The sequence below is a fragment of the Mixophyes fleayi genome, chromosome 2 (genome assembly GCF_038048845.1).
Source record: "Mixophyes fleayi isolate aMixFle1 chromosome 2, aMixFle1.hap1, whole genome shotgun sequence".
NCBI classification, from domain to species: domain Eukaryota; kingdom Metazoa; phylum Chordata; class Amphibia; order Anura; family Limnodynastidae; genus Mixophyes; species Mixophyes fleayi.
Window position 1 is genome coordinate 347343918 of NC_134403.1, and position 24384 is coordinate 347368301.

Here is a 24384-nt window from a genome sequence, read left to right on the forward strand (position 1 = left end):
GCCACAAAATTGACAGCGTATCTTCTGTCCAGGAAGGAGTGAATTCTCAAATGGATATTGTAGATTAATAATAATTAAAAAAAAAGTTAGTTTTTAATTTAGAACTTAAAGAAGTCTTATGTCATATGTGTATAGTCTTTATTGTGAAGGCTCCCACTGATTAACTGATATTATGTTACAACAGGTTATCCATTATTTTAATATCATATGTGTATTCTATAGCAATAATAGTAGTTTCTTGTACCAAGAGGACATAAGATACTTGGGGCTAGATTTACCAAGCTGCGGGATTGAAAAAGTGGGGATGTTGCCTATAGCAACCAATCAGATTCTAGCTGTCATTTTGTAGAAGGTGCTAAATAAATGAAAGCTAGAATCTGATTGGTTGCTATAGGCAACATCCCCACTTTTTCAAACCCGCAGCTTAGTAAATTTAGCCATTGGAGTGTCCTCCATGATAAAGATAACTACCTGTGTACTGTAATAGCAGGACGCAAGAGAATTTTGGTATTTTGGATTCTGTCATTTTATGATGTGTCTATTTTTTTTTTGGGGGGGGGGGGTTTGTTTTTGGTTGTTTTTTTTATTTTAATTGAGTCTTTTTTGTATTTAACATCCTTATTTTGTTTACGGAAGATGACTTTTTTTAATTTAAAATAGGGACTGGTATAATTAGCACCATAATACAGTCATGACTTATTTACACAATCATTTCCTTAGAGGAACACAATTGTTAAGAACCGCCAGGGACATAATGCAGCAAAGATTTGCATTGCTCTCTATGCTGAGCTGCCTGTGCTGTCCACACGGACAGCCGCGATATACCCAGTGTGGATGTCGTCAAGAGAAAGCGGTGTCTGCATAATTGTCTCCCTCTGAGCAGAGTATTAGGCTGTGAGCAGTATAAGCAGCTCAGCGTTGAAATCGGCGCACCTCTATCGTGTTAGTTACTGCGCAATTTCCATCTGGAAATCTAAAAGAGAACGTGAGGATCAGCCCTAATCCTGAACTTCTTTAAAACTTTTTTTTTCTTTAGAGTATGACTTATATGTTTTTTTGTTATGTTGTTTTTATTATTATTATTACATCTCACAATATTTTTCAGTTATTAGTATAATGTACAACTTATTGGGTAAATATATGCTGACCGCTATTGGGTACAAAGCCATGTTTCCTTTCATTGTTCATCTCTACACACCTTTAAAATCAAAATATGGGGCTTTCCCAATTGTCCAATACAATCCATCTGGCTCCTACAATAGTTTTATTTGTCCTGGCCGGACATAGCCAGTTGCTTAATGACGCTCTTTTCGCCATTGGTGTTAATGTCCCTTTGAAGAGACTGTAACTTGTAACTAATCCTAATGCTTTTTTATTTACATAAAGCTTAAGCCCACAGAAAGCTTCAGGCTAAAACATGGCTGTAACAGTTTATATTTCGACAAGCAGAACAGTTGGCAAGCTAAATGCCCAGTGACTGCTTCAAATGCTCCTTCACCCAGAAAATGTCCTTGGCTGAATGTTGTTCCATGCAATAGTTGTATATTTTATCTTCTTGCTTTGCTTCATCTTTAGATTTTGTCTGGAATAAATCAGAATTTTAAAAAGATCTTTTTAGTCAGGTTTTGTGGCTTAAAATTTAGCTTTATTTCATTAACTCACCCTCCGAATGTGACGAGATCCAATAATAAAGGGTCTCCGCTGTTGTTTCTCTTATTGTAGCACTGGTTTACAGAACTCCGCCTGTATTAACGTTCGAGCTGTCCAGGTTTGAGTTTAATCAAGCTTTAGGAAGGCCGGAGAAGATCCACAACAAATTAGAGTTTCCATCATGTTTATATATGGACAGGTAAGTAAACACAGCATATACTTTCTGTATTAACCGTACAGTTACACATTTGCGTTTTATTTCTGACTGCACATTTCGGACAGCACGAATGAATGACATACAGTAGATTCATCTTTTGGCAGAAATAGACGACCTACCAACACTTCACAGCCTAGGGAATGGAATCTTCCTTTGTTACTCCTCACTTTCTTCCCTGTTGTACGCAGGGATTATGCCGAGGGAAGTGGCAGTCTAAAGGATTTTTCTCCAGATCGCTGTGGTTCAGGCTGTTGAATTGCCATTGATTGATCGGTAACGGCAGGCATCCATTGATTTGTTGTTAAACTTTTGTTTCTTTTCTGGATTGATAGATATATGCACAAAAACAGGGAAATCACCAGGCTAAAACGGAGGAAATCAAAAGACTCAAAGATCACCTTACAGTTTTACAGCAGCGGCTAGAAAGGTATAGTACAGCATGCTTTATATACCACAAACAATCATCATCGCCATTTATTTATGTAGCGCCACTGATTCCACAGCGCTGTACAGAGAACTCACTCACATCAGTCCCTGCCCCATTGGAGCTAACAGTCTAAATTCCCTAACACACACACAGACAGACACACAGACTAGGGTCAATTTGTTAGCAGCCAATTAACCTACCATTATGCTTTTGGAGTGTGGGAGGAAACCGGAGCACCTGGAGGAAACCCACGCAAACACAGGGAGAACATACAAACTGCACACAGATAAGGCCATGGTCGAGAATTGAACTCATGACCCCAGCGCTGTGAGGCAGAAGTGCTAACCACTTAGCCACCATTCTGCTCATGGGGAAAAACTGTGCTGATTACAAAGCTGTTATTACCAAACCATTTTATATTTAATACTATTGTTATAGTTAAAGGGATCCTCCGCTTTTGCAGTGGGGATCACACAACTTTCCCCCGACAACTGGACCCCTCCACCGTTGTTTAAGGTAGCCAGGTACCATCCTTGTTTGTAGTGGGAACCTCACCTGCAATGCTAGATAGGTTTGAGGGCAGCTTTAGATAATTAACTTGTGTTTTCTTCTGTCTTTTGTGTTTCAAATTTTCAGGTATTTAAGTTATGGTTCTGGCCGAAACGGTTTCCTTTGGCAGATGTGTTACAATACGCTCTTGAGTTTGCGTCTAGCAAACCTGTCTGCACTTCCCCTGTGGAGGATATAGATACCAGTGCGCCCCTAGTGGTTCTGTGGTCACACAGACACAGACCATGCAAAGGTAAGTCTGCAGGTTTCCTAGTAAGTGCCTTGCACCATGCTATTTTGCAAGAAGTAAATGTTCCTTATTATAATTGTTTTGCCTCTGGCATCAGTTTTCCTGCTTCCTAGCACTTTTATAATGATGTCTGACCTGATATGTTTGATAGGCTCTCTGTCTGCAATTTTAACCCAGAATCTCTGATATGTTTAATATAGTAACTGCTTATGGCCTTATTTTGCTTATTACATTGTATGTGGAGTAATACTAATGTACCCTGTGTCATCAGGAGATTCTTGGAGTAAGTGTTACTGTTCAGGCTGGTATTGTAATGTGTCCTTCCAAACCTTTTAGCACAATGGAACATCAGGGGACTTCTTCATCCACTGAGACACAAGCCAACCAGCGATCGGTCATTCACAAACCATTCACGCAGTCCAGAATACCTCCAGACCTTCCTATGCACCCCGCACCGCGGCACATTACAGACGAGGAACTCACAGTATTAGAGGGTGTCTGCATCGCTGGAGAACAGAGGTGGAAACAGATACAAGAGGTACAGACATTTAGAAATGTGATATCATCCTCACCATTTATTTATATAGCGCCGCTGATTCCGCAGCGATGTACAGAGAACTCGCTCACATCAGTCCCTGCCCCATTGGAGTTTACAGTCTAAATTCCCTAACACACACAGACACAGACAGAGTCAGAGAGAGACTACGGTCAATTTTAATAGCAGCCAATTAACTTAATAGCATGTTTTTGGAGTGTGGGAGGAAACCAGAGCACCCGGAGGAAACCCACGCAAACACGTGGAGAACATACAAACTCCACACAGATAAGGCCATGGTCGGGAACTGAACTCATGACCCCAGCGATCTGAGGCAGAAGTGCTAACCACTACGCCACCGTGATATTCCAAAATATTAAAAAATAAAACTGTATATGTGACCAAATGGTTTAATATATTATACCATGTATGCCTCAAGCCCTGTTTTGGTGTTCTTCTAGTATATCCCCCTATTCTTTCATTTATACAGATTTTTTTATTTAATTTAAAAAGTGTGTTTAAAGAATAAAATGAATTCTGTATTTTCAGACTTGCAGGACAGTATAGGTAGAATACACCGGACAATAGAACTCATGTACTCGGAGAAGTTGATGACACAAGTAAGTGAAAACTCCGGGAATACACATATATTGGATTATTATGTAAGGAAATAAGTTGGGTCTTAAAAGGGGGTGTTTAATAATAATGTAACGTGAATATATTTTGGGGATGTTCAAGTGGGATGTGTTACCTACTTGGTGAGACAAATTTCTTTATTTTCCGTCACCATGGGGTACCAATGCTGGATACTGTATACCCAGTGCAGAAAACACGGCAGAGCTGGGACATATCATCAGACAGGAAATAAATGTCTGTTTGATATATAACATGGCTGAAAACTACAGTCATTTGCTAGAAAGACAAAGTATTTAGTAAAAGTTGCAGTAGGACATGTACAGCGAATATGTTAAAATCGGTGGTAGTTATTTTCCCAGCTCAGGCAAACCAGCTTTTGCAAGGTCGGTTTTTACAGTGGGAGGGGAATTCAAGCTGCCGCAAACACCACTTCTCATTAACTTGGTAAGGCGCAATATGTACATGACCGATGGTGTTCTCATCGGTATATTTTCGTCGCTCTCTACTGTGTTGGGTTTGTCTGAGCCGGAAAACTCTACCACACCCGTTAAAATCTGCTGAAGGCTATATGGATCTCTCATGGCATATGGGAAAATCTATAATCAATTTACACTGTGCAAATGTATAATTGTATTGTAATGTTATCACACATCTAACCTACACCACACAAACCCCAGTCTTTTTAACCCGGACAGACGACTGAATTTGTCCCTTTTCCTTTCAGGTTCCATACAAGTTACACGCTGTATTAGTGCATGAAGGCCAAGCGAACGCAGGTCACTACTGGGCGTATATATTCGACCACAATGAGAAGAGATGGATGAAATATAATGATATATCAGTGACCAAATCTTCCTGGGAAGAGCTGGAGCGCGATTCCTTTGGAGGGTACAGAAATGCCAGTGCCTATTGTTTGATGTATATAAACGGAGGCGAACAGCATTTAATACAAGGTAATTCTGGCATGTAAATAGATTACACTTAGACCAGTGGTGGAAGTTTGGAAGTGGCGGTATGATAAATGTAATAGGAATGTAAATGAGTGGAATTTGGTAGTTTTACAATGAAGACAGTAGGAGAAGTGGCGGTATGACATATCCCTGTATTCATGCCCATTTCCACCATTAACTGTGTTTGAAATGTCTCCGTAGTAAGATTAGAAGAGAGAGTGCATTATATTGGCACAGAACATCTTGTTTAATATCATAGTGCAAACCGTATAACATTGATAACACATAACAATGATTCATAACTTTGATCAGTCGAACACCAGTTGCAAATACCTTGTTGCTGGCTATGGTTTGAAGCATGTTTTTAATTTATGAAGGATGGGGCTTTTTTTATTTTCTTTTTTTTTTTATTCCAAGTGCCCTTGTCAGCTGCACACAGTGGAGGCAGCCATTTTGTGCTTTGAACCGATCTTCATGAGTATGCAGTTCAACCTATTCACTAGGCACCAGTGACCTCTTCATTGGTTCCTGTTGAATTGATTGATATATATACTTTTTAATGGATATTGCTTCAACACACAAAATGGCTGCCTCCATCGTGTACAGAAGACAGGTGCACAGTGAATTGTACAGTGTTAAAAACTCCCATGTGGCTGCCTGAATAACCCTCGTTGTTTTATATCTAAGCAGGATGTGTGGTGATAAAACATAAAATCCAGCAAATGTGTGACATTCACAGCTGTGTAGGTTAATGTTTCCTGACAGGAATTAAGATATTAGGCTGACTGCAAGTGAACTATCTGACAGGAAGTCAGTCTGTTAGTGGACATAGCATGACATGTACTTATGATGAATCCCTTGTCTCAGTATCTCCCCTTCTGGTACAGCGCTGCGTAATTGGTGGCGCTATATAAATAGCTGATGATAATGGTACCCTCCCAAACCTTATGCATATATAAAATTGTGACTTTCATTAATCTAAAGGGCTAGATTTACTAAGCTGCGGGTTTGAAAAAGTGGGTATGTTGCCTATAGCAACCAATCAGATTCTAGCTGTCATTTTGTAGAAGGTACTAAATAAATGAAAGCTAGAATCTGATTGGTTGCTATAGGCAACATCTCCTCTTTTTCAAACCCGCAGCTTAGTAAATCTAGCCCAAAGTTTGTGGAATTGTAGCTTTAATGGCCCTTTTAAAGAATATGTGTTTCAGACCAGGACAGATAATCCCACTGTTGACATTCTGTAATATGTGTGTTTGCCCTCACTATGTAATTCTCTCACCCAGCCCTGACTATTGTAAATATATGGAACATTTTTCATGTTGTCACATTCCTGTACAGAGGCTTATTAGCCCCTTAGGGGAGAGGGGGATTTATCGGAGTGTTTTTCTGTGGTCTCAACGCCACGTTGGTACTTTCTGCTTGTGACGGGGAACACTGCATGCTGAGAGATGGATGTTCTCCTTTGGGCTGGAATCAATTGGAACATTAGAATTAGGACATTAATTGTTTATAGAATTACACTTTAACAACTTAGTGACCAGGGTATTTTATGCCTTAATGTCAGTCGTCTTAGCTTTCCCCCTTGAATTTTATATTATTATTTGGACGCATGGGGGCCAAGCCATTAAGTGGCAATTAAACCTAAAATTTAAGTTAATCCAATGTAAAGGAAACTTATGAATTTTATGTGTGAGTTCTCTTACAGAGCTTGCTACACTATTTTTAAATTGACTGATAACTGAGAACAATCGCTTGCACTCGGCTTCATAGCAAATGTAATTGCGTATATCTTAGATTCTGTCATGGTATGAGAATTTTACGTGTGTACGTGTGTACGTGTGTGTGTGTGTGTGTGTGTGTGTTTATGGTTTTAATGACCCTTTTAGATTTGTATTTCGACATTTGTTTTGTGGGATGTATAAAATGCCTACAATATGTAATTCCAGAGGAATATGACAAGGAGACCGGTCAGATACTTACCGGGATGGACACCTTACCCCCTGATTTAAAGGAATTTGTCAAGGAAGACAATAGGCGGTTTGAAAAGGAAATTGAAGAATGGGACAAGGAACAGCTCCGGAAAGCGGAACAAGAGAAGATGCTGATTTCTCAGAAAACGTTGAAGCCAGCTCCATCTCCGTCTCCATCTCCAGCTCCAGCTCCTGGTATAATAAACACTTTCTTATTTATTTCAGATCAGTTACTGCATTTCTGTGTGTTTTAGGGAAAGCTCCCGTCACCCTTTGTGGTGACAGTCATACCCTGGCTCCAGACACTGTACCCACACCACCTCTTCTTGGTCTGAAGCTCATCACACACGTTGCTTTATCCAATGTAGTACAAAGGTGAAGGGAACTGGTCATTAAAAAAATAATAATAAAATAGAGACAATTAAACACTGCCCCGTTAAAATTAAGCCTTTTTTTTTAATTTAGCATGGCTAACGGAGGTATAGTTTTTGTTTTTTGTGAATGGGCCATTAAACTTCATATGACATGGCCACTAGCAACAATGAGTGTTACAAGCCATTCATACAGTGTTGATAGACCAAGAGTGTCCCGGCCTGTCTGTGCTTGCAGTGAATTCCTAGCATGTGTTCCCTATGTTTCCGGATCATGTCGTATTGTGCTGGGTATTGGCCAACGTGCTGAAACAGTCTCCCATTGTTCTGTAGCGTGAAAGGCGGATGTTTCATTAGCTCACTGCTCGTTAGGTCCTGAGATTAGAGCGCTACATATGAATAGCAAATAAAGAACGAACTCCAAAATACACAGAGCTGTGCTGCTCAATACAATGGTGAAATAACGTCCTTCGGATAAAAACAAAGTATGCGTTAAGGTAAATCTAAAAATGATCGAGTGTTTTTTGTTTTTTTTCTACAAGTGAGATTCTCACTGTAATTTGATGTGTGGGTTGGTTTTTTGTATGGGTTTTTTACATATAATTCTGTATGTATGTATTGTTTTTGAAATTGGAGACATTTTTTTCTTATTCAGAGTTTTCAATTTTTAACACTTAACAATACCAAACTAAGCCCTCGCAGGGGCAACAAACAAGTGTCCTGAAGATCATCAATAAACATGGTAGTGAAAGGAGCATAAACTATCAAGTATGAAGTAAGTGGAAAAATACATTGTGGCTGCAGTAAGCACCGCCAAACCGACTGGGGCACCACACACAGCAGGATACAGATATGAAAAAATAAATCAAAATGCAATCCGTACAGGAACATGAAGCCCAGTCGGGAAGACATGAATAGATAGCAGCTGGGTATCTGCCCAGGATTCACTACTCCAAGGGATCCCAAGGAGACATCCACCACAAATGCTTTTTTTTTTTTTATCTGTATTTACAAGTCTTTCAAGATGATGCGCTCCTCAACTTTCCACTTCATTTACACAGTGGCTAAGTGGATAACACTTCTACCTCACAGCACTGGGGTCATGAGTTTGATTGCCAACCATGGCCTTATCTGTGTGGAGTTTGTATGTTCGACTGTAAGCTCCAATGGGGTAGTGACTGATGTGAGTGAGTTCTCTGTACAGCGCTGCGGAATTAGTAGCTGATGATGATGAGGCCTGAACTAGTTTAAAAATACCCTTATCTCAAGTTAATTCAGCTTGGGTAACTGTGATAGTATATTAAGTGTAAAATTTGGGGGCAAAGCATTTTGTAACGGGTAGAAGGGGGTCCCGTTGGTGGGCCATTGACCATTATCTCCATCGTCAATCCATACAAAGCAAGGTTGGTTCATTAATTCAGCGCAATTTGGATGCCAGTAGTCAGAGGATGTTCTAGAACTGGAGTATTGTCCCGTTGTGCTCCATATATTTAGTAACAGACATTCACCATAGCTGTGATATTTGTGTCATCCACACAGCTCCATTGAAAGACCCTGAATACATGGAACAGCCCACAAAGACGGAGCTGTCCTTAGAGGTGAAGGAAGAAACCACAAGTGCAATCACCCAGGCGGTCACTGAGTCGGAAGATAAAGGTCCAGAGGCTATCCTGCAGGTGGTGAGTATATCCTTAATCCTTCCTGTGTCATAGTGATATCGGACAGCCGCATTATGTCTATTAGAGACTGGATACAAGAACGACCCTGTGACTGTTCAGAACGAAGTCAAGGCTGAATAAAACAATGGCCATATGTACATCCACGAACTCTTACACTATTTTATTATTTTATAGTTTCCTTATGTTTTAACCTCCTTTCTCTGTAACATATCCATGCGGCTTAAGGTGAATCTCCAGCAAACGACTGCCAGCTCGTACATACAGGATAATGTACTACAGGGCTGCTCAGTCGCCCAGTCTTCTGTAATAGTCTGCAAACTAAGTGCTTTAGTAAAGGTCACAGAACACCCAAGTAACCTCTAATATCACAATAACCATCACTTAGCAACCAACAATTCTTCTAATATGTGTCCACATACTAAATGTGACTGGCCGCATTTCATAAGAATATTGTTTGCATGAATGCGTACTGATTCATTAATGTCACTTGCGTGCTATATCCAGACAAATGGGCATCTGCAACAATAGATTAAGATCCAGGATTATTCAGGGGAAGTGATTTTGATTATTTTTTTTGTTGTTGTTTTTTAACCCCTCAGGTAAGTTAATTTTTAGTGTAATTATTTTGCATTTGGCATATGTTAATGGGTGAACTGAAGAATTGTTTGTTCTCTGTCAAGAACCTGGGTATTTAAACAAAGACGCAACTATGTATTAAACAAATACATAGTGAAGAAGAACAATACGTAATGTTTTGCTATAATCATCTGAAAAATAAGAAATTTCTTTATTTTAGGTGTATATTCAGAACATATTGTTCAATTATATAGAGAATGTTGCACAGTAAGGTTAAGAAAACAGAAAGGTTTACATAAATTCTAATGGAAATTGTAGGTCTGAAAGAAAGCGTTCCATTCAAAGTCATTGATTTATATATATCTATATATATATCTATATATTGTACCGTGGATGGGGTGCTGCTGTAATATGTTCATGTAGCTAACTCTGTATTCCCATAATCTCTCTCTCTGCAGCCCACTGATAACACCCCAGTCCCAACTGCTCCTAGCCAGCGAGTTGTGGAGGTGGCGATCCCTCACGTAGGGACTTTTATTATTGAGTCAGAGGAGGGGGGTTATGACGACGAGGTACAGTTTTTATTTTGCTGCTGAGCGCGCCCCTTTGTGCCATCTCTTCCCCTTTTCCCCTGGTGCTTTTGTTTTGCTGCCTGGCACACTGTTCCACTATGGCATGCCAATCAAACTCCACTAATATGGCACTCTTGCTGTATGCGATTCATCCAGGCATTGCTCGTACGGGGACTAGGACTTGTATGCATGCTCCATGATGAAAGGCCGCTCCTGATTCTGCTTGTGAAGATGATTCTTAACACTATTTCCTGTTCTGTTTTTTTATTTTTGTTTTATTCTGGTGGAATAGTGGCACTGCCTATAGCGCACAGAATAACACAATAACCCGTGTTAATCAGTCTGTCTGTCATTCTCATCTATTTCCTTGTAGATTATGATATCTCGTTTTTCACAAACATTCTACTGTTTTAGTTCAGCGTTTGGTGGGAACCGCTGTTTTCCTGGTGTTCGAAAACGCCCATTTGACACTAGGCTAATACCCGATGGAAGCTGATCTGTTTGGTTGTCATCTTACAGCATACTATATTGATACAGTTACCTAAACACATATGGGGCTCATTTATTAACATATTGTAAAATGTAAGCCATATAGCGCCCAATCAGACATTAGTCTGCTTCTATTACAATGTTAAAAGCAGCTGTGTGATTGGATGCTGTTGGTTACAGTACTTGATTGCTCTTTACAACTTGTTATTAAATGAGTGATAATGCATTTTAGTTGCGGAGTAAAACCATCTAGACCAGGCCTGTCCAACCTGCGGCCCTCCAGGTGTTGTGAAACTACAAGCCCCAGCATGCTTTGCCAGTAGACAACTTGTTGATAGCTGGAAGGGCATGCTGGGACTTGTAGTTTCACAACATCTGGAGGGCCGCATGTTGGACAGGCCTGGTCTAGACTCTAATTTCCCCCTGATCTTATCAATTGGGTATCATCTGTTCACGGTCATCCAACTCTCTTTATTATTTAGGGTTTTTTTGGGGTTTTTTTCCCCGATTTGAAACAGATTAGCGGTTGCTTCATCTGGATCAATTTTAAATATAAGGAAGGGATAGCAGGAGATCCAGAATAGGTTGAACTTGATGCACCGGTGTCTCAATCTCTTCTGACATTCAAGGAAAAGTAAGAACGTACAATTCAGTCTCCTACAAGTTTCAAATCCCACCATGTTTAACACATTAAAATATCAGTCAAGTCTGATTAGAACAGACGTCTGCAGCCTGTGGTTGGACTCCCCAACGGGGGGGGGGGGGGGTCCCAGAATCTGTCTTTGGGGTCCCCTGATTGATGGATATGGGGATTACCTTTCTTAGCTTCTCAGTACAAGGTCACTTGAGGTTCTAGTAAAAAGTGGAAGAAAAAAGTTGTTGGTCACCACTGGATTAGATGGAATGCCGGGATCACACAGGCATTTTAGTGTATGATTGAGGCTTTGGGTGGAAACCTGAAGTACCCAAGATGTTATAGACCTGAAAGTCCCAATCTTATGCCGCAGGGTACGCTTGATGTTCCTCGTTATCTGGAAAACCTCAGGTTGCCTAAACCTGGTATAGCGTATACTAGCCAACTTTTAGGACTCTAGTGCCGTGGGTGGTGTGGTCGTGCAGAACGCTTCATTAGGCCCCAAATGCTGCAATTTGTGGATTAATACAGCCAGGAGCCGGGCTAGGATAACGCGACTTGCTGTGAATCGCGTCATTAGGCCCCGCCTAGATGCGGGGGTGCTCTCCCGGGAGTCCAGGACATTCTGGGAGAGTGGGCAACTATGGTGTAGCGCTGTGCACTTTTTGGCGCACTTTTATGGTCAGAAGGGACAACAATCTTTGCATATTGTATGTTTATCTTAAGTAACTATCACTGACTTTTTTTGTTTGTTTGTTTTGTGTTTAGAACTGACTTTTTTTGTTTGTTTGTTTTGTGTTTAGAACATATATTGAGGAGTATAAGAAATGTATGTGTAATATATTAATAGCTCTACAGCTCAAAGCTAAATATTTAGAAGTAAGTGGGGGTGCGTGTTCTGAGCGATGTGGAAGAGAGGAGAAACTAAAACTTGTGTTTTAATGATGGGTAAAAATAAATCCTAAAACACCAGAAATATGTAATACAGTCACTTTTAGTGACCAACTTAATGGCAATAAAATAGATGTAAAAAATATCAGATAATTTTCTAACTATTACTAATGCGTAAATAGTTTGACGTGTTCTATTCTTACCTACATGGAATGTCACTGATATTTTCAGACAAATTTGCTGGTGGGCCAACTTTAGGGATTAGTGTAGTTGTCATGTTGATGTAAAATAACATTGTGTCCTTGAAAACATTAAACAAGTCTGGCTGGCACCAACTTTTGCCATTCTGATTTGTAATTGTTATTAATGTCCCCAAACCTGCAGGGCCATCTTCTACCTTTCTGTTTATTTTATTATACCGTATTTACTAGAACAGTACTTTCTAGTTGTTTCCAGATCTGGATTAAGACTGCCATGGAGCCCTAGGGTACCTGCTACTCTGGAACCGCTTCCCACCGCCGTTTGTCATAAAAAAACAAAATCTAAAAAAGCCTAAAAACAAGTTAGGGTAATCCGGGCCCCTAAGGGATAACAGGGCCCTAGGGGGAAGCCTTGGTTGTGAGTGGGCTTGTTCATCAACCACATACATAGAAGGGAGCAATGTGAAATCCATCCGGATTTTAATAATTGTTGTCTGAAATACCAGAGTGAACGGTGACCTTATCTACGTATATTAGTGCAGTGGTAGCTGACTGCGCTGATGAAAGCCCATGGGATCGGGATGGTTGATACTCCTGTGGCCAAATTGGATACAAATCCAGGTGTGTGGTGATGTGGCTGAAAGACTGGAACTAACCGCGTGGCTTCTCAAATCCCCGGCGTACTAGGAAGACAAAACGCTGCTTGTTAAAGACAACCTCAACCTAATGTTCTTCGTCCAAACCTTTACAGTCCTTTACAGTTTAACAGTAACCCAAGACCTAAATGAACATATGCCAAATCTTATTAGGCCTTTTATTAACATCATATACCTTGAACAAGCTCTAAAGTATAGAGAGTCTTTACGGAGCTCTGATCTGACCTCCCCATATTCTAATTATGTAAGATACCCTCACACAGTACCTTTTACTGTGGGGATACTACTCCAAGTTTTATGGAATGATGTGGAAGCCCACTAATGTGGTCTTGTCTTGGGCCCAATAACATCAATCCAATCCCACTACAAATCAAGTGCAATATTGTCTCATTAAAATAGCGGCAAAAGGCACTTGATAAAGTAGAGTTGGCTGTTTATTATATCTTAGGAGTTATGTAGCTTTTTGTTTTATTTCAATGTATCTATCTTTGAAAGACCTTAAACATACAGATGCATTGAATTGGCTTATACGCGCCCTGCTGCAGCTTTTATTCAGTATATTTCGGCTTTGCGCTTTCTTCTGTACTTTTTAGTCACGTCTTTATATCAGCAGGCAGAGTTCTTTATGTCCCTGTCCACGGGACAACTCTTTGCTGTGCTTTCTGCACTGAATACACTATCCCTGGCCAAGGAACATAAACCACTCTGGATTATATAAAGATATGGCTGCAAAGAGCAGAGGAAACCCAAAAACATACGGTAATGTGTTCAGCAAAAGTCATAAGGGGACACGTACAAATGTATAGGTTAATATCACCTGAAGGATGGAAAGGTTTGTAGGCTGCCTGTTGTTAGTACCATCCAACTGGCTGTCTTTATGTATGCACAGTGCATCTAGACTACACATTGGTTGGTGGAAGCAGACACTAGATGGCTTAAAGCCTTGCTTCGTAACTATAGTATTTGAATCTGGGAGACATGGTTCCGTGGATAAATAATGGGTCTGGTCATAGTCACTCAAACATAGTAGCCCACGAAACTCTACACAGGGACGTAGAGAGAGGGTGAACATAGAGGATAATTGCCTTCTGTACAGACAGGGACCAGGCATGAAGTAAATACAGGTTGTACGTCAGAATTTATCAACCTATTCCTCGCCATTATCTCCACAATGTTATCCACCAACTGTATTCAATTTGACAACCTACTTCATGTCCTCATCGGACAGTGATCCTGTCACTTGGCAGTAGAGCTGAGCAGTCGGATCAGTCCCGTGTCCATCTTAAAACCCTCCAAGGTCCCCCTGAGTAATTAAAGGATTAAAAGGAATATACTAATGTCCAATAAGTAACTCCACAATCTGTAATTGCAGCCCTTGTTGCTGTACATCGCTGTAGAGTACAGGATATAATTATCAGAGCGAATATTCCACGTCCGTTTTTAAAGCTCTTCCAACGATTTTCATTAAAAGCAGGGACTGTCATTGACAGAGGGGAGAGTGTGCAGTCTCTTTAACAAACACATTGCCTGTATTTTCTAGATATTTTGTTATTTACTAATTAACAGATTCAAGTAACAGTCTGCAGGCCTCAGGTTTCTTGTACCCCAGGTTGAGTAATCCTGATGAATCTGTTACAGTTTAGTTGCTGACATAACTGTACAGATCATCATATAATCTACAGAAAACCGAAACGATATCATCCATAAGTATAAACAAGTCCTAGATCATTTTGAGGGCTAGGGACATAAGCAAAGTTTCTGGTTAATAATCCTCTAGGCTACGTAGAACTATCTGAGCTATTTGCATTCACGTTTTTCAAATACCAGGTATCAATAGAATGTTTACTTGCTATTCCTGCTGGGCTATGCAATACAGGTGATTTACTGTTGGCGGTAGATCACAAGACGCAAGTTCTTGGAAAGGAATTATCGATTGCAAATGCTGGCATTTAACACTACGTGCCGTTGCACAAGCATTTTAAAAAAATTCTATATGAATGACCTATGTCCAGGTGTCTTAAGATCTACGACCAGCAAAACAGAACAAAGTTACTGGCTGCATCCTAGGACAGTGTTGGCTAACCTGTGACACTCCAGATGCTGTTGAAACTACAAGTCCCAGCATGCTTTGCCAATATATATCAGCTTATTGCTGGAAGGGTATGCTGGGACTTGTAGTTTCACAACACCTGGAGTGTCACAGGTTAGCCAACACTGTCCTAGGGAATAACACAACCCTACTTGTTACTGGTTAGTGTGGCTTGGGTTCTAAGGTTCCTCAGCTGAATAACCTACAAACATAATCATGATAATAGGCAGACGTAGGCAATCCTCCCCTATTCACCTCTCTCCTTCATCTCATCCATTAACATGATGTGGTGTATTGTCAGTAAACTGTATAGTGCATGCATGTACCGGCTTGCTTTTTATCTAAAATTGCTTTATTTATTTTTGCATGCGTATAATCTATTTCACTAATAAGTAAGATGATAATTTTTGAAACTTAAATCCTTTGTGGCAGGTCATGATGACCCCGAACATGCAAGGTGTAATCATGGCCATAGGTAAATCCAGGAATGTGTATGACAGGTGTGGGCCCGAAGCAGGGTTCTTTAAGGTACAAATTACAATCCTGTTCTCTTCATTTGCTTGTTGGCTTTCCGTGTTTTGTGTATTGAAATTTTTGTGTTGCATTTTCTTTGCTTTCAACATCAGTTTTGTCTACTTAGAAAATACATCACATTTATCAAAGTATTCTAGAACTCTGCTAAACATCTTGCATAATTCCTTTAATTCCATTTCAGTACACAACAAAATACTATCCTATTTGTTTTCAAACCTCTTTAATATTAAATCCAATCAATGCTCATTGATCAAGTTATCAATACTTTTTTCCACCTGCAGAGAGACATTTGTACACCACGTGTGCTGATTGCGAATAACCACATACTAGTTTTTGCAGATCATGTTGGCGGGATCCAGTTATATTTTCGATGCCGAGAAAACACAAATTAGACTTCTGTCCGTACGAATTGCTTGTCATTGAGCTTCAGAAAAATTATTCTGATTGTGTACGCTTCAGTTCTTTTCCCTATATTGCTCTAATCGGGCTCCTTAGGGTTATTATCCTTAAAAACTTTGAGGATCGTATAGAAACTTGTAGAATAGAATATAAAGATAATCATTTCTCCTCTTTTATTCATTTGGAATGGCTGAGCGTACAAGTTTACCGCTCCGTGACAAAAGCCCACAGCCCCACATTTCTCTCAGTGCGGCATATGCCTCCATAGATCTGTATATAGTGCCACCTATGTCGATCAGAAATGAAAAGCATAGGGGGGGGGGATTCAAATATCCACAATGTGAAGTGGTGTTTCTCCGAAACAGTCCGCGGAGATACGTCACATTAGAGATATTACTAAATCTCCACTCCTTTCCCCTTGGGTCCCATGGAGATGCGAGGGAAAATGAGCGGAGATCTCCGTACTATATTAGATGGCAATGTGCGCAGGTGATGTCCAATAGCACCTCACAGTTAATTGAATACCCCCTACCGTTCAAGGGTCACCATAAGACAAAATCGCCATTCATGTGGAAGTCAGTACCGTCTGGTGGTAGCCCTGTTCCATTTACTCAAGGAGCTGGCGCTGCATCTAGTTGGTGATAACACCGCTACCTACTATTCTGCAGCACAGTGGACAGGACTGATAATTCATTATTCTGACCAAGTGACCATATTGTGTGGAACCACATCGTGGCGGTTGACCAATGTCTGCGCACCTACAGATTGTGGTCAATGATGGACTGGATTTACCAGGATGCAAACTGAAAATCTAATCTCTCCCAGTAGGATATTGATTTGCATTGCTGGCAGTGCTATGTGCTTTGTTGATAGGAAGGCTGTAAATTACCAAATTTACCAACATTTAGAGTTCTAGCATGTAGGAATACTCACTCAAATAATAAAATATGTGAGCAAATTGAGACTATATAAAACAGCCACTAAATCACCCTTAACGCGGCTAAACTGTGACTCTCCATGTGTCAGCTGATAGCTGACACGATATGCTGGGACTTGTAGTTTCACAGTACCTGGAGAGCCACGAGCCAGGCCTGCTCTATACAGTCTTTACTGTGCTCTGGATAGCTGCATTCGACTCTGATTCCCTTTAAGTTTTATCATCTGGTTTCTAAATGAGTTTCCAACAAACCTTTTTAAAAACCTCTTTGTCTTGTCAGTAAATTGTCATAGAACTTAGTATGTGTCTTTTTGTGAAACAGCTTGCTGTGTGTGAATAAGTTGGATGAATGCTATTTTACCGTTTCTCAACAGATGTGTTTTGGTGCCGTTTACTAAACCTTAATTTTTCCATTACTTTTATTCGGTTTTACACACTCATCTCTGATGAATACTCACATCTACTATCCCACTAGTCTGATCCATGAGCTGCTGGGACGCCCTGTTGTGATTTTCCTGTCCTGTTTTCATAGCAAGGAAATCAGTTCAGGGAATTTGCTCCTGCAAAGCAATATTGGGCAAAAAACAGGCTAGACTGAATGCTGTGCTCAGTTTATTTAGCTTATCATGTAAGAAATGACTGGATTGGTAACCTTACATGGACAAGTGGAAAGTTAGCAGACGCATCGTCCTCTTGCCATAAGAAATGATCAAGCGTCAAAATCACATAATTATAAATAAACATAAAATCATCTGTTAGTACATGCGTCCAACTTATGTAAGATGTTTCATATTCAGGCCAGATTGCCAAGAGCCGCACATTACAACTGTGTTGTTGAAGGATCCTCTGCCTGTGGCTTCCTTCTTGCCCCTACTCTGTGCCACACAAGAGACTGTGCCCCCCTCCCTCCAAGAATCAGTCTGATATTGTATGGTATAGTTGGGGTTTCAGCCATTAAAACATATCCCACAGCTGTGGCAAAAACACAGATCTGTGCAGAATTCTAACCAATAATCGAAATTCTGTCAGCAATGGCAACAGACCTGTACACAATACCTCCTGCTCAGGGTTAACTTACTTGAAGTGTTTGTGTGCCACTGGCATTCGAATTCTGCTTCGTTGTCTAATTATCTCCTTGCGGAGAAGTTACAAGTAGATATACGGACGGACTAGGAGTGGCATGCTGCCCCCTGACTAACGGACCAGACAGCCTCACTTACACTCGTTAACAGCCACAAACTCTTCATTTGCCTCATTTTATGTAATAACTGGCACAAAGGCTGAGCTGGAGGTTTAAAGAGAGCTGCTAGCATCGCAGGAAGAAATACTAAGAGTGCGTGGCAGCTTAATGTCTGCTGCCTTATGGGGCATCCTTTGGAGGAGCATTTTCCTCCTCCCTAACCAGGGAATATTTGTTAAGCAAATACTAAAACTGCCAGTCCTATCCTTACTATGTTCCATGACAACAAACATCCAAAAGCTTTGCACACTCATCTCCTGAACTCCTCTGGGATTCTGTGAACATTCTGATTTATGTTACTGGCTACACCATGTTCTGTCCAAATCTGCTTCATAAGTGGGACACGCAGATGAGCAGGAGACAAAAAAATGTTCTATGAATTGTGTAAATGACCCCACAAGATTGACGATTTCACCATGTGCCCAATGCTAAGGTGTGAAACCTCTAACGCGTTTCACATCCTTTTATTCCCAACGTTGTGTTGTGGTCATATCACAGAACTTGCATCACTATTCCTGGCGATCCCATAATTAGATCCATTATTTTACATTAGTAGATGTCAAAGGCGGTAAGAGTGATGACACCTTTTAGACTTGCTCAGCAGAAATGCACTGCATGGATTGGTGAATTCATACAGCGGAGTAGTGGCAGCGATATCACAGTCGTTTTATGTCAGTCGCAGCTTTGTGTCCTCTCCTAAAGATGTGTGTAGGACATTGTCTGTGTGCAATGAAGTGCAGAGCTCTTGTGGAACACTGAACAATGTATTTTATATTGATTTGCAAGGTCCTTTTCAGGGAGTGAAAACAATTTTTCTAGGCCACCAGTCCATGTATTTGTAAGACATGCACAGACAACTTTATGCGCACAGTAGGTGCAAGAGTATCTCGGGCAGTGGCAGTCATGGCGTACACTTAACAACGGAACAGCATCTTCAGAGTGACCCAAATCTGGGATCTTCTGATGAAGATTATGTTCTATAAGAGTAAAGTAATGTGAGGTGCAAGGACTGATTGGTGGAGAAGTGTAGGCTTCTATGAAGAGAATGAGTCTTTAAAGGATTTGTTTTTAGGGATCACTCCGGTAGGTTGAGATGGAGAATTCCATAAATGAGATGCTGCATTGGATAAGGTCTTGGAGACGTGAATCAAGAGGTGGTAAGCGAGGAGGAGAGGGAAGGCCTTATGAAATCAAATTAACAAGACAGATGGGAATGTGTTCCTGTAACTGTTACCTCTTATTTGGGATCTAAATGAAAACATTTCAAAATGAAGGGAGCCCTACTCTAAATATGGAGGAAAGTAAAAGTGTCGGGTGCAGTAAGTGCCGCAGAACACGTATCATTGTCTGCAAATGAAGCACAACTCACGAGCCCCAGCCTATGGGTAACTCTGGATGGTAAAACAGGGTGGTGGCGGATAGTGATCTGTACAATATGAAATACTGGAGTCCTCACCCATGTAGGGAGTGATGTACAGATTCCTACAAAATGGTATTTTCTTAATTGTAGCTAATATGTGTTTCCGGGCTCACTGCTCATCTACTTGCCTACAACTATAATACAGTTTTGTTTATTGTAGGAATACATTCCATAATATGAAATTAAGATTTGCTCCTCCCCTTTTCATGTTACCTTCCAATGATACATATTTGCACAGTGTTCAATTGAGAGAGGTTTCCTGATGATATTATGAGATCTCGCTTGCAGTTGTACACACCACGGTTTGTTTATTTTACGATATAAGATGATATTTCTATACATTTTTTTTTTTATGCATTTCTTATGGGGTTTTTTAAACTGTATATTTTTCTTTTGTGTTTTGCTTTGTGTTTCCTTTCATGTGCTCATTAAGATTAGAATTTGTTTTTGTGTTTTTCCTCTGTAGTATTTATAGTTTTGATCGTTTTCCCTTCCGTCATATGAATGTGTTTTGTTTTTGTTTTTTTGTTTTTTTGTTTTTTTCTTTTCTGTTTCCTTTCCTCAGGCTATCAAAACCGAGTATGCGCGACTGCTGAAATTATCACAAGAGGATCCACCACCGGAGACAGATTACCGCTTACAGCATGCCATAGTCTACTTCATCCAGAGCCAGGCGCCAAAGAAAATTATCGAGAGGACCCTGCTGGAACAATTTGCAGATCGCAATTTGAGTTTTGATGAACGGTAATAAACAAATCTCCCTATTTGCAATCATTTCTTCCAGAGACTATGAGACTAGTGCACAGGGGGATATTTAAGAAAACTGTTCCCCTGGTAACTAGAAAATAAAGTTTTACTAATAACGATTAATCAGATGATGTCTGAAGTACTTTTTTACAGTTTATAAGACAAAAGCAAATGTCTGGTTGCTATAGGTAACACCACTTTTTATTCACCATTACCTGTATGAGGATATTCATTTATCCTCCTGAATACAATAAGGAATATTAATGACCTCTTTTGGTTGTTTGTTGTCATGGAATGGAATCTTATTGTTAAATGTATTTACTAAAGATTTTTTTTTTCTCTTGTAAGCTGCATTTCCAGTGTTAAACAGTTATTTGATAGTATAACAAAGGGTATAAAACTAAAATCAAAAGTAGAATTGTTTTCTATGGTTCCATTCATATATTTTTGTTGACTGCATAGTAGGTTATGCCGACTGCATAGTCTGCTGTACTTGACAGCACAGTGGGGCGGGGCTCGGGCTGGCCTCTGGCAGTGGGACGGGGCTCGGGCTGGCAGTGCGGTGGGGCTTGGGCTGGCCTCTGGCAGTGCGGCGGGGCTTGGGCTGGCCTCTGGCAGTGCGGCGGGGCTTGGGCTGGCCTCTGGCAGTGCGGCGGGGCTTGGGCTGGCCTCTGGCAGTGCGGCGGGGCTTGGGCTGGCCTCTGGCAGTGCGGCGGGGCTTGGGCTGGCCTCTGGCAGTGCGGCGGGGCTTGGGCTGGCCTCTGGTGGCGGGGCTCGGGCTGGCCTCTGGTGGCGGGGCTCGGGCTGGCCTCTGGTGGCGGGGCTCGGGCTGGCCTCTGGCAGTGCGGGGGGGCTCGGGTTGGCCTCTGGCAGTGCGGCGGGGCTCGGGCTGGCCTCTGGCAGTGCGGCGGGGCTCGGGCTGGCCTCTGGCAGTGCGGCGGGGCTTGGGCTGGCAGTGGGGCGGGGCTCGGGCTGGCCTCTGGCTGCACGGTGAGCTTCGGATAGAACCATACGCTAAGGAACACTTGTTATACTCTTTCAGTCCTTATTGATGCATGGATAACATGTCAAAACACGTATATATTTTTTGACTGAGGCATATGAATAAGCCCTAAGAGATTTTCTTGCTGATACAAAACAAAAGTAGTAATTTGCTAACACTCCCCAAGAAATAATGGTTAGTATATAGAAACATACATTCTACCATAATTTCCCTCGGTGGGTAGTTCTATTAGTCTATTAAAAAGGTAAAATTTAAATGTCCGTTACATTCTCGGAGGCGGAACTAGCTAGCTGTGGGCCCCGGTGCAGGGAGGTAGGAGGGAACCAGGGCCCCTGACCCTCTCCATTTGCCATGCAGCGGGCCCCATTATCTCCATGGGCTCCGGTGCACTGCACCTGCCACACCAATGGTAGTTCCGCCACTGTTCTCAATTGTTTCGCCATGTGGAATATTGTGCTGTTCCCAGCCCCTCTATTCTGTTCTGTGCTACCATATGCTGCCTTGTGCTGTTCCGAGCCCCTCTATTCAGTTCTGTGCTAACCTATGCTGCTCTATGCTGTGCTGAGCACTTCTATTCTATTCTGTAATGAAAATATTTTCCTCATTTTAATTAATGGGAATTGAGTAATAGCCCAGACATGCACTGACTACTTTGCCAAGTAGATTAACAATAGTAGTGCTATTTTACTTAATTATGTTGCTATATGTAGTTAAGCTCTCAGGTTAAACATTATAATTAAGGGCTGTGAAAAGGGAAGCTTGGCATAAGTCAAATGACTTAAATGCCTTGTACTATGCAGCCATTTATGGTAGATGAACTTCACTCCCCAGGAATAACCTTTTTGTTATATTTTGTTGCCTATGCAATTAATTTTAGAATTTTTTGTTGTTGTCCAGGACAAAACATACTTCCTTTTTTTAGCATATTAAGATAAATATAGATATACTTAGATTTTACAGGCAATAATGTTAAAAATTTGATTTGATAAATTTATTCTGCTGCTTGTAATGTTTATAGTCCTATGTTGCACATAGATGGTGTTTGTGTGTGGGTTTTTTTCTTTACATTTTTTTATTTTTTTTTATTCTGTTTAAATCCCCAGTGAGGACTTTTTTGTCTGTAACCTCTAAGCTAATGTTATAGCAGTTTAAACATACATGATGTAACTAGACCAAGGGACACTCCCTCTTCTATGGAATCCCCGGAGGTAGCCGCTCCCAAGGTTTTCCGGGTGAGGTAGAATGGTGACATATTTGGAGGGATACAAGTAAAATATGATGGCAATGCAAAGAACCTAGGGTATGGATGTGACTGAGTTGTTGTCAGTGAGGGAAAATTAAGCGGCATTAGTAATAGCGCTTTTAGGTAAAGACGATACATCTAAGCCAAAACGATGGGCATGAATTTATTGAAGAGATGTTAAGGAGAGAATGCACTGGTCAGTGCATATTGTTATCAGCGTGAAGGGAATAATGGATTTCAGTGGACTCAGGCAGGATGTTTAGATGGGGTTGAGTTGCTGGCCTAGAAGAGTGCATTGAAGTACCCCAACTGAAAGTGTGACTTCAGAGGAGGAACATCACTTTATGTACGGTCTGAAAGTTAGGAAGAAATCCAGAAATGGATAGACCTGGAAAGAGAGGGTGATAAAAATGGTGAGAGGTCCAAGACTGCCAAGGAGGATTGACTTTTTATAATTGTCAGTGGCTACGTCATTGGCCAGTGTTGCAGTGAGTGTTTAGATTGTAGAACAATGATGGGCAACAAGCGCCCCCAGAAGCCTTCACCTGCGGCCCTCAGCCCCTTTCTGCTTTGTCAGGTTTGTAACTCTTGTTTCTCTTGCTATGTTATTGCAGATAGGATTAAATGTATAGATTTAACATATTACTGAGACTAAGGATAATGTGTGGCCCTTTAGTAGGTTAGAGCGGCGGTTCCCAAAGTGTGCGCCGCGGCTCCCAGGGGTCCCGCGGCGCTGTCACTGGGGTGCCGTGGGCCAGCCCTAGAAAAAAGAAAGCAAACAGAAAGTTACCAATCCACGCGGCGCTAGGACCCTGCAGCCTCCTCTCTCCCGCAGCTGTCACTGAATATCGATGTCAGTGACAGCTGCGCGAGAGAGGAGGCTGCTGGGTCCTAGCGCCGCGCGGATTGGTAACTTTCTGTTTGCTTTCTTTTTTCTATAGCTGGCGCCTGGCGCGGGGCAGAGGAGGGGGGCAGAGGGCAGAGGAGGGGGGCAGAGGGCAGAGGAGGGGGGCAGAGGGCAGAGGAAGAGGGCAGAGGAGGGGGACAGAGGGCAGAGGAGGGGGACAGAGGGCAGAGGAGGAGGGCAGATGGCAGAGGAGTAGGGGGACAGAGAGCAGAGGAGGAGAGGGGGTTGCAGAGGGGGCAGTGTTGCTGGTTGCAGAGGGGGCAGTGTTGCTGGATGCAGAGGGGGCAGAGTGTCTGGATGCAGAGGGGCATTTTTGCATACAACTAAATAAGTACCGGTATTTCTGTCGTGACCTAAATACTTATTACAATTTTTTGACCCAACTACTTCTAAAACAGGACTGCTCAGTATTTATTTTGGAGGGGTGCCTTGAATAAATTTGGAGACTCTAAGGGTGCCGCGAACTGCAAAAGTTTGGGAACCACTGGGTTAGAGGTTGTTTTAAGAGATCAAGTGGGTTTAGTGAAAATTACATCAACAAATGTAACAAAAGCATCTCAAAGAAAAAAATGAATGTTGGTGAGCAACCAAACGCTTACCATACTTTAAA

At 41.3% G+C, this 24384-nt stretch overlaps 1 protein-coding gene across 1 annotated transcript in view; it reads left to right on the forward strand.

Annotated features, from left to right (window-relative positions):
• The first annotated feature begins 2199 nt into the window (after positions 1-2199).
• USP25 (ubiquitin specific peptidase 25) overlaps positions 2200-24384 on the forward strand; it is a 32438-nt gene continuing 10253 nt past the window's right edge. Inside the window, 11 exon segments of the mRNA XM_075197103.1 lie at positions 2200-2234; positions 2237-2294; positions 2931-2947; positions 2950-3059; positions 3395-3584; positions 3587-3631; positions 4178-4248; positions 4989-5217; positions 7164-7382; positions 9098-9237; positions 20440-20618. Of these exon segments, the coding sequence (XP_075053204.1) occupies positions 2204-2234; positions 2237-2294; positions 2931-2947; positions 2950-3059; positions 3395-3584; positions 3587-3631; positions 4178-4248; positions 4989-5217; positions 7164-7382; positions 9098-9237; positions 20440-20618 (1289 nt within the window). The 5' untranslated portion in view covers positions 2200-2203.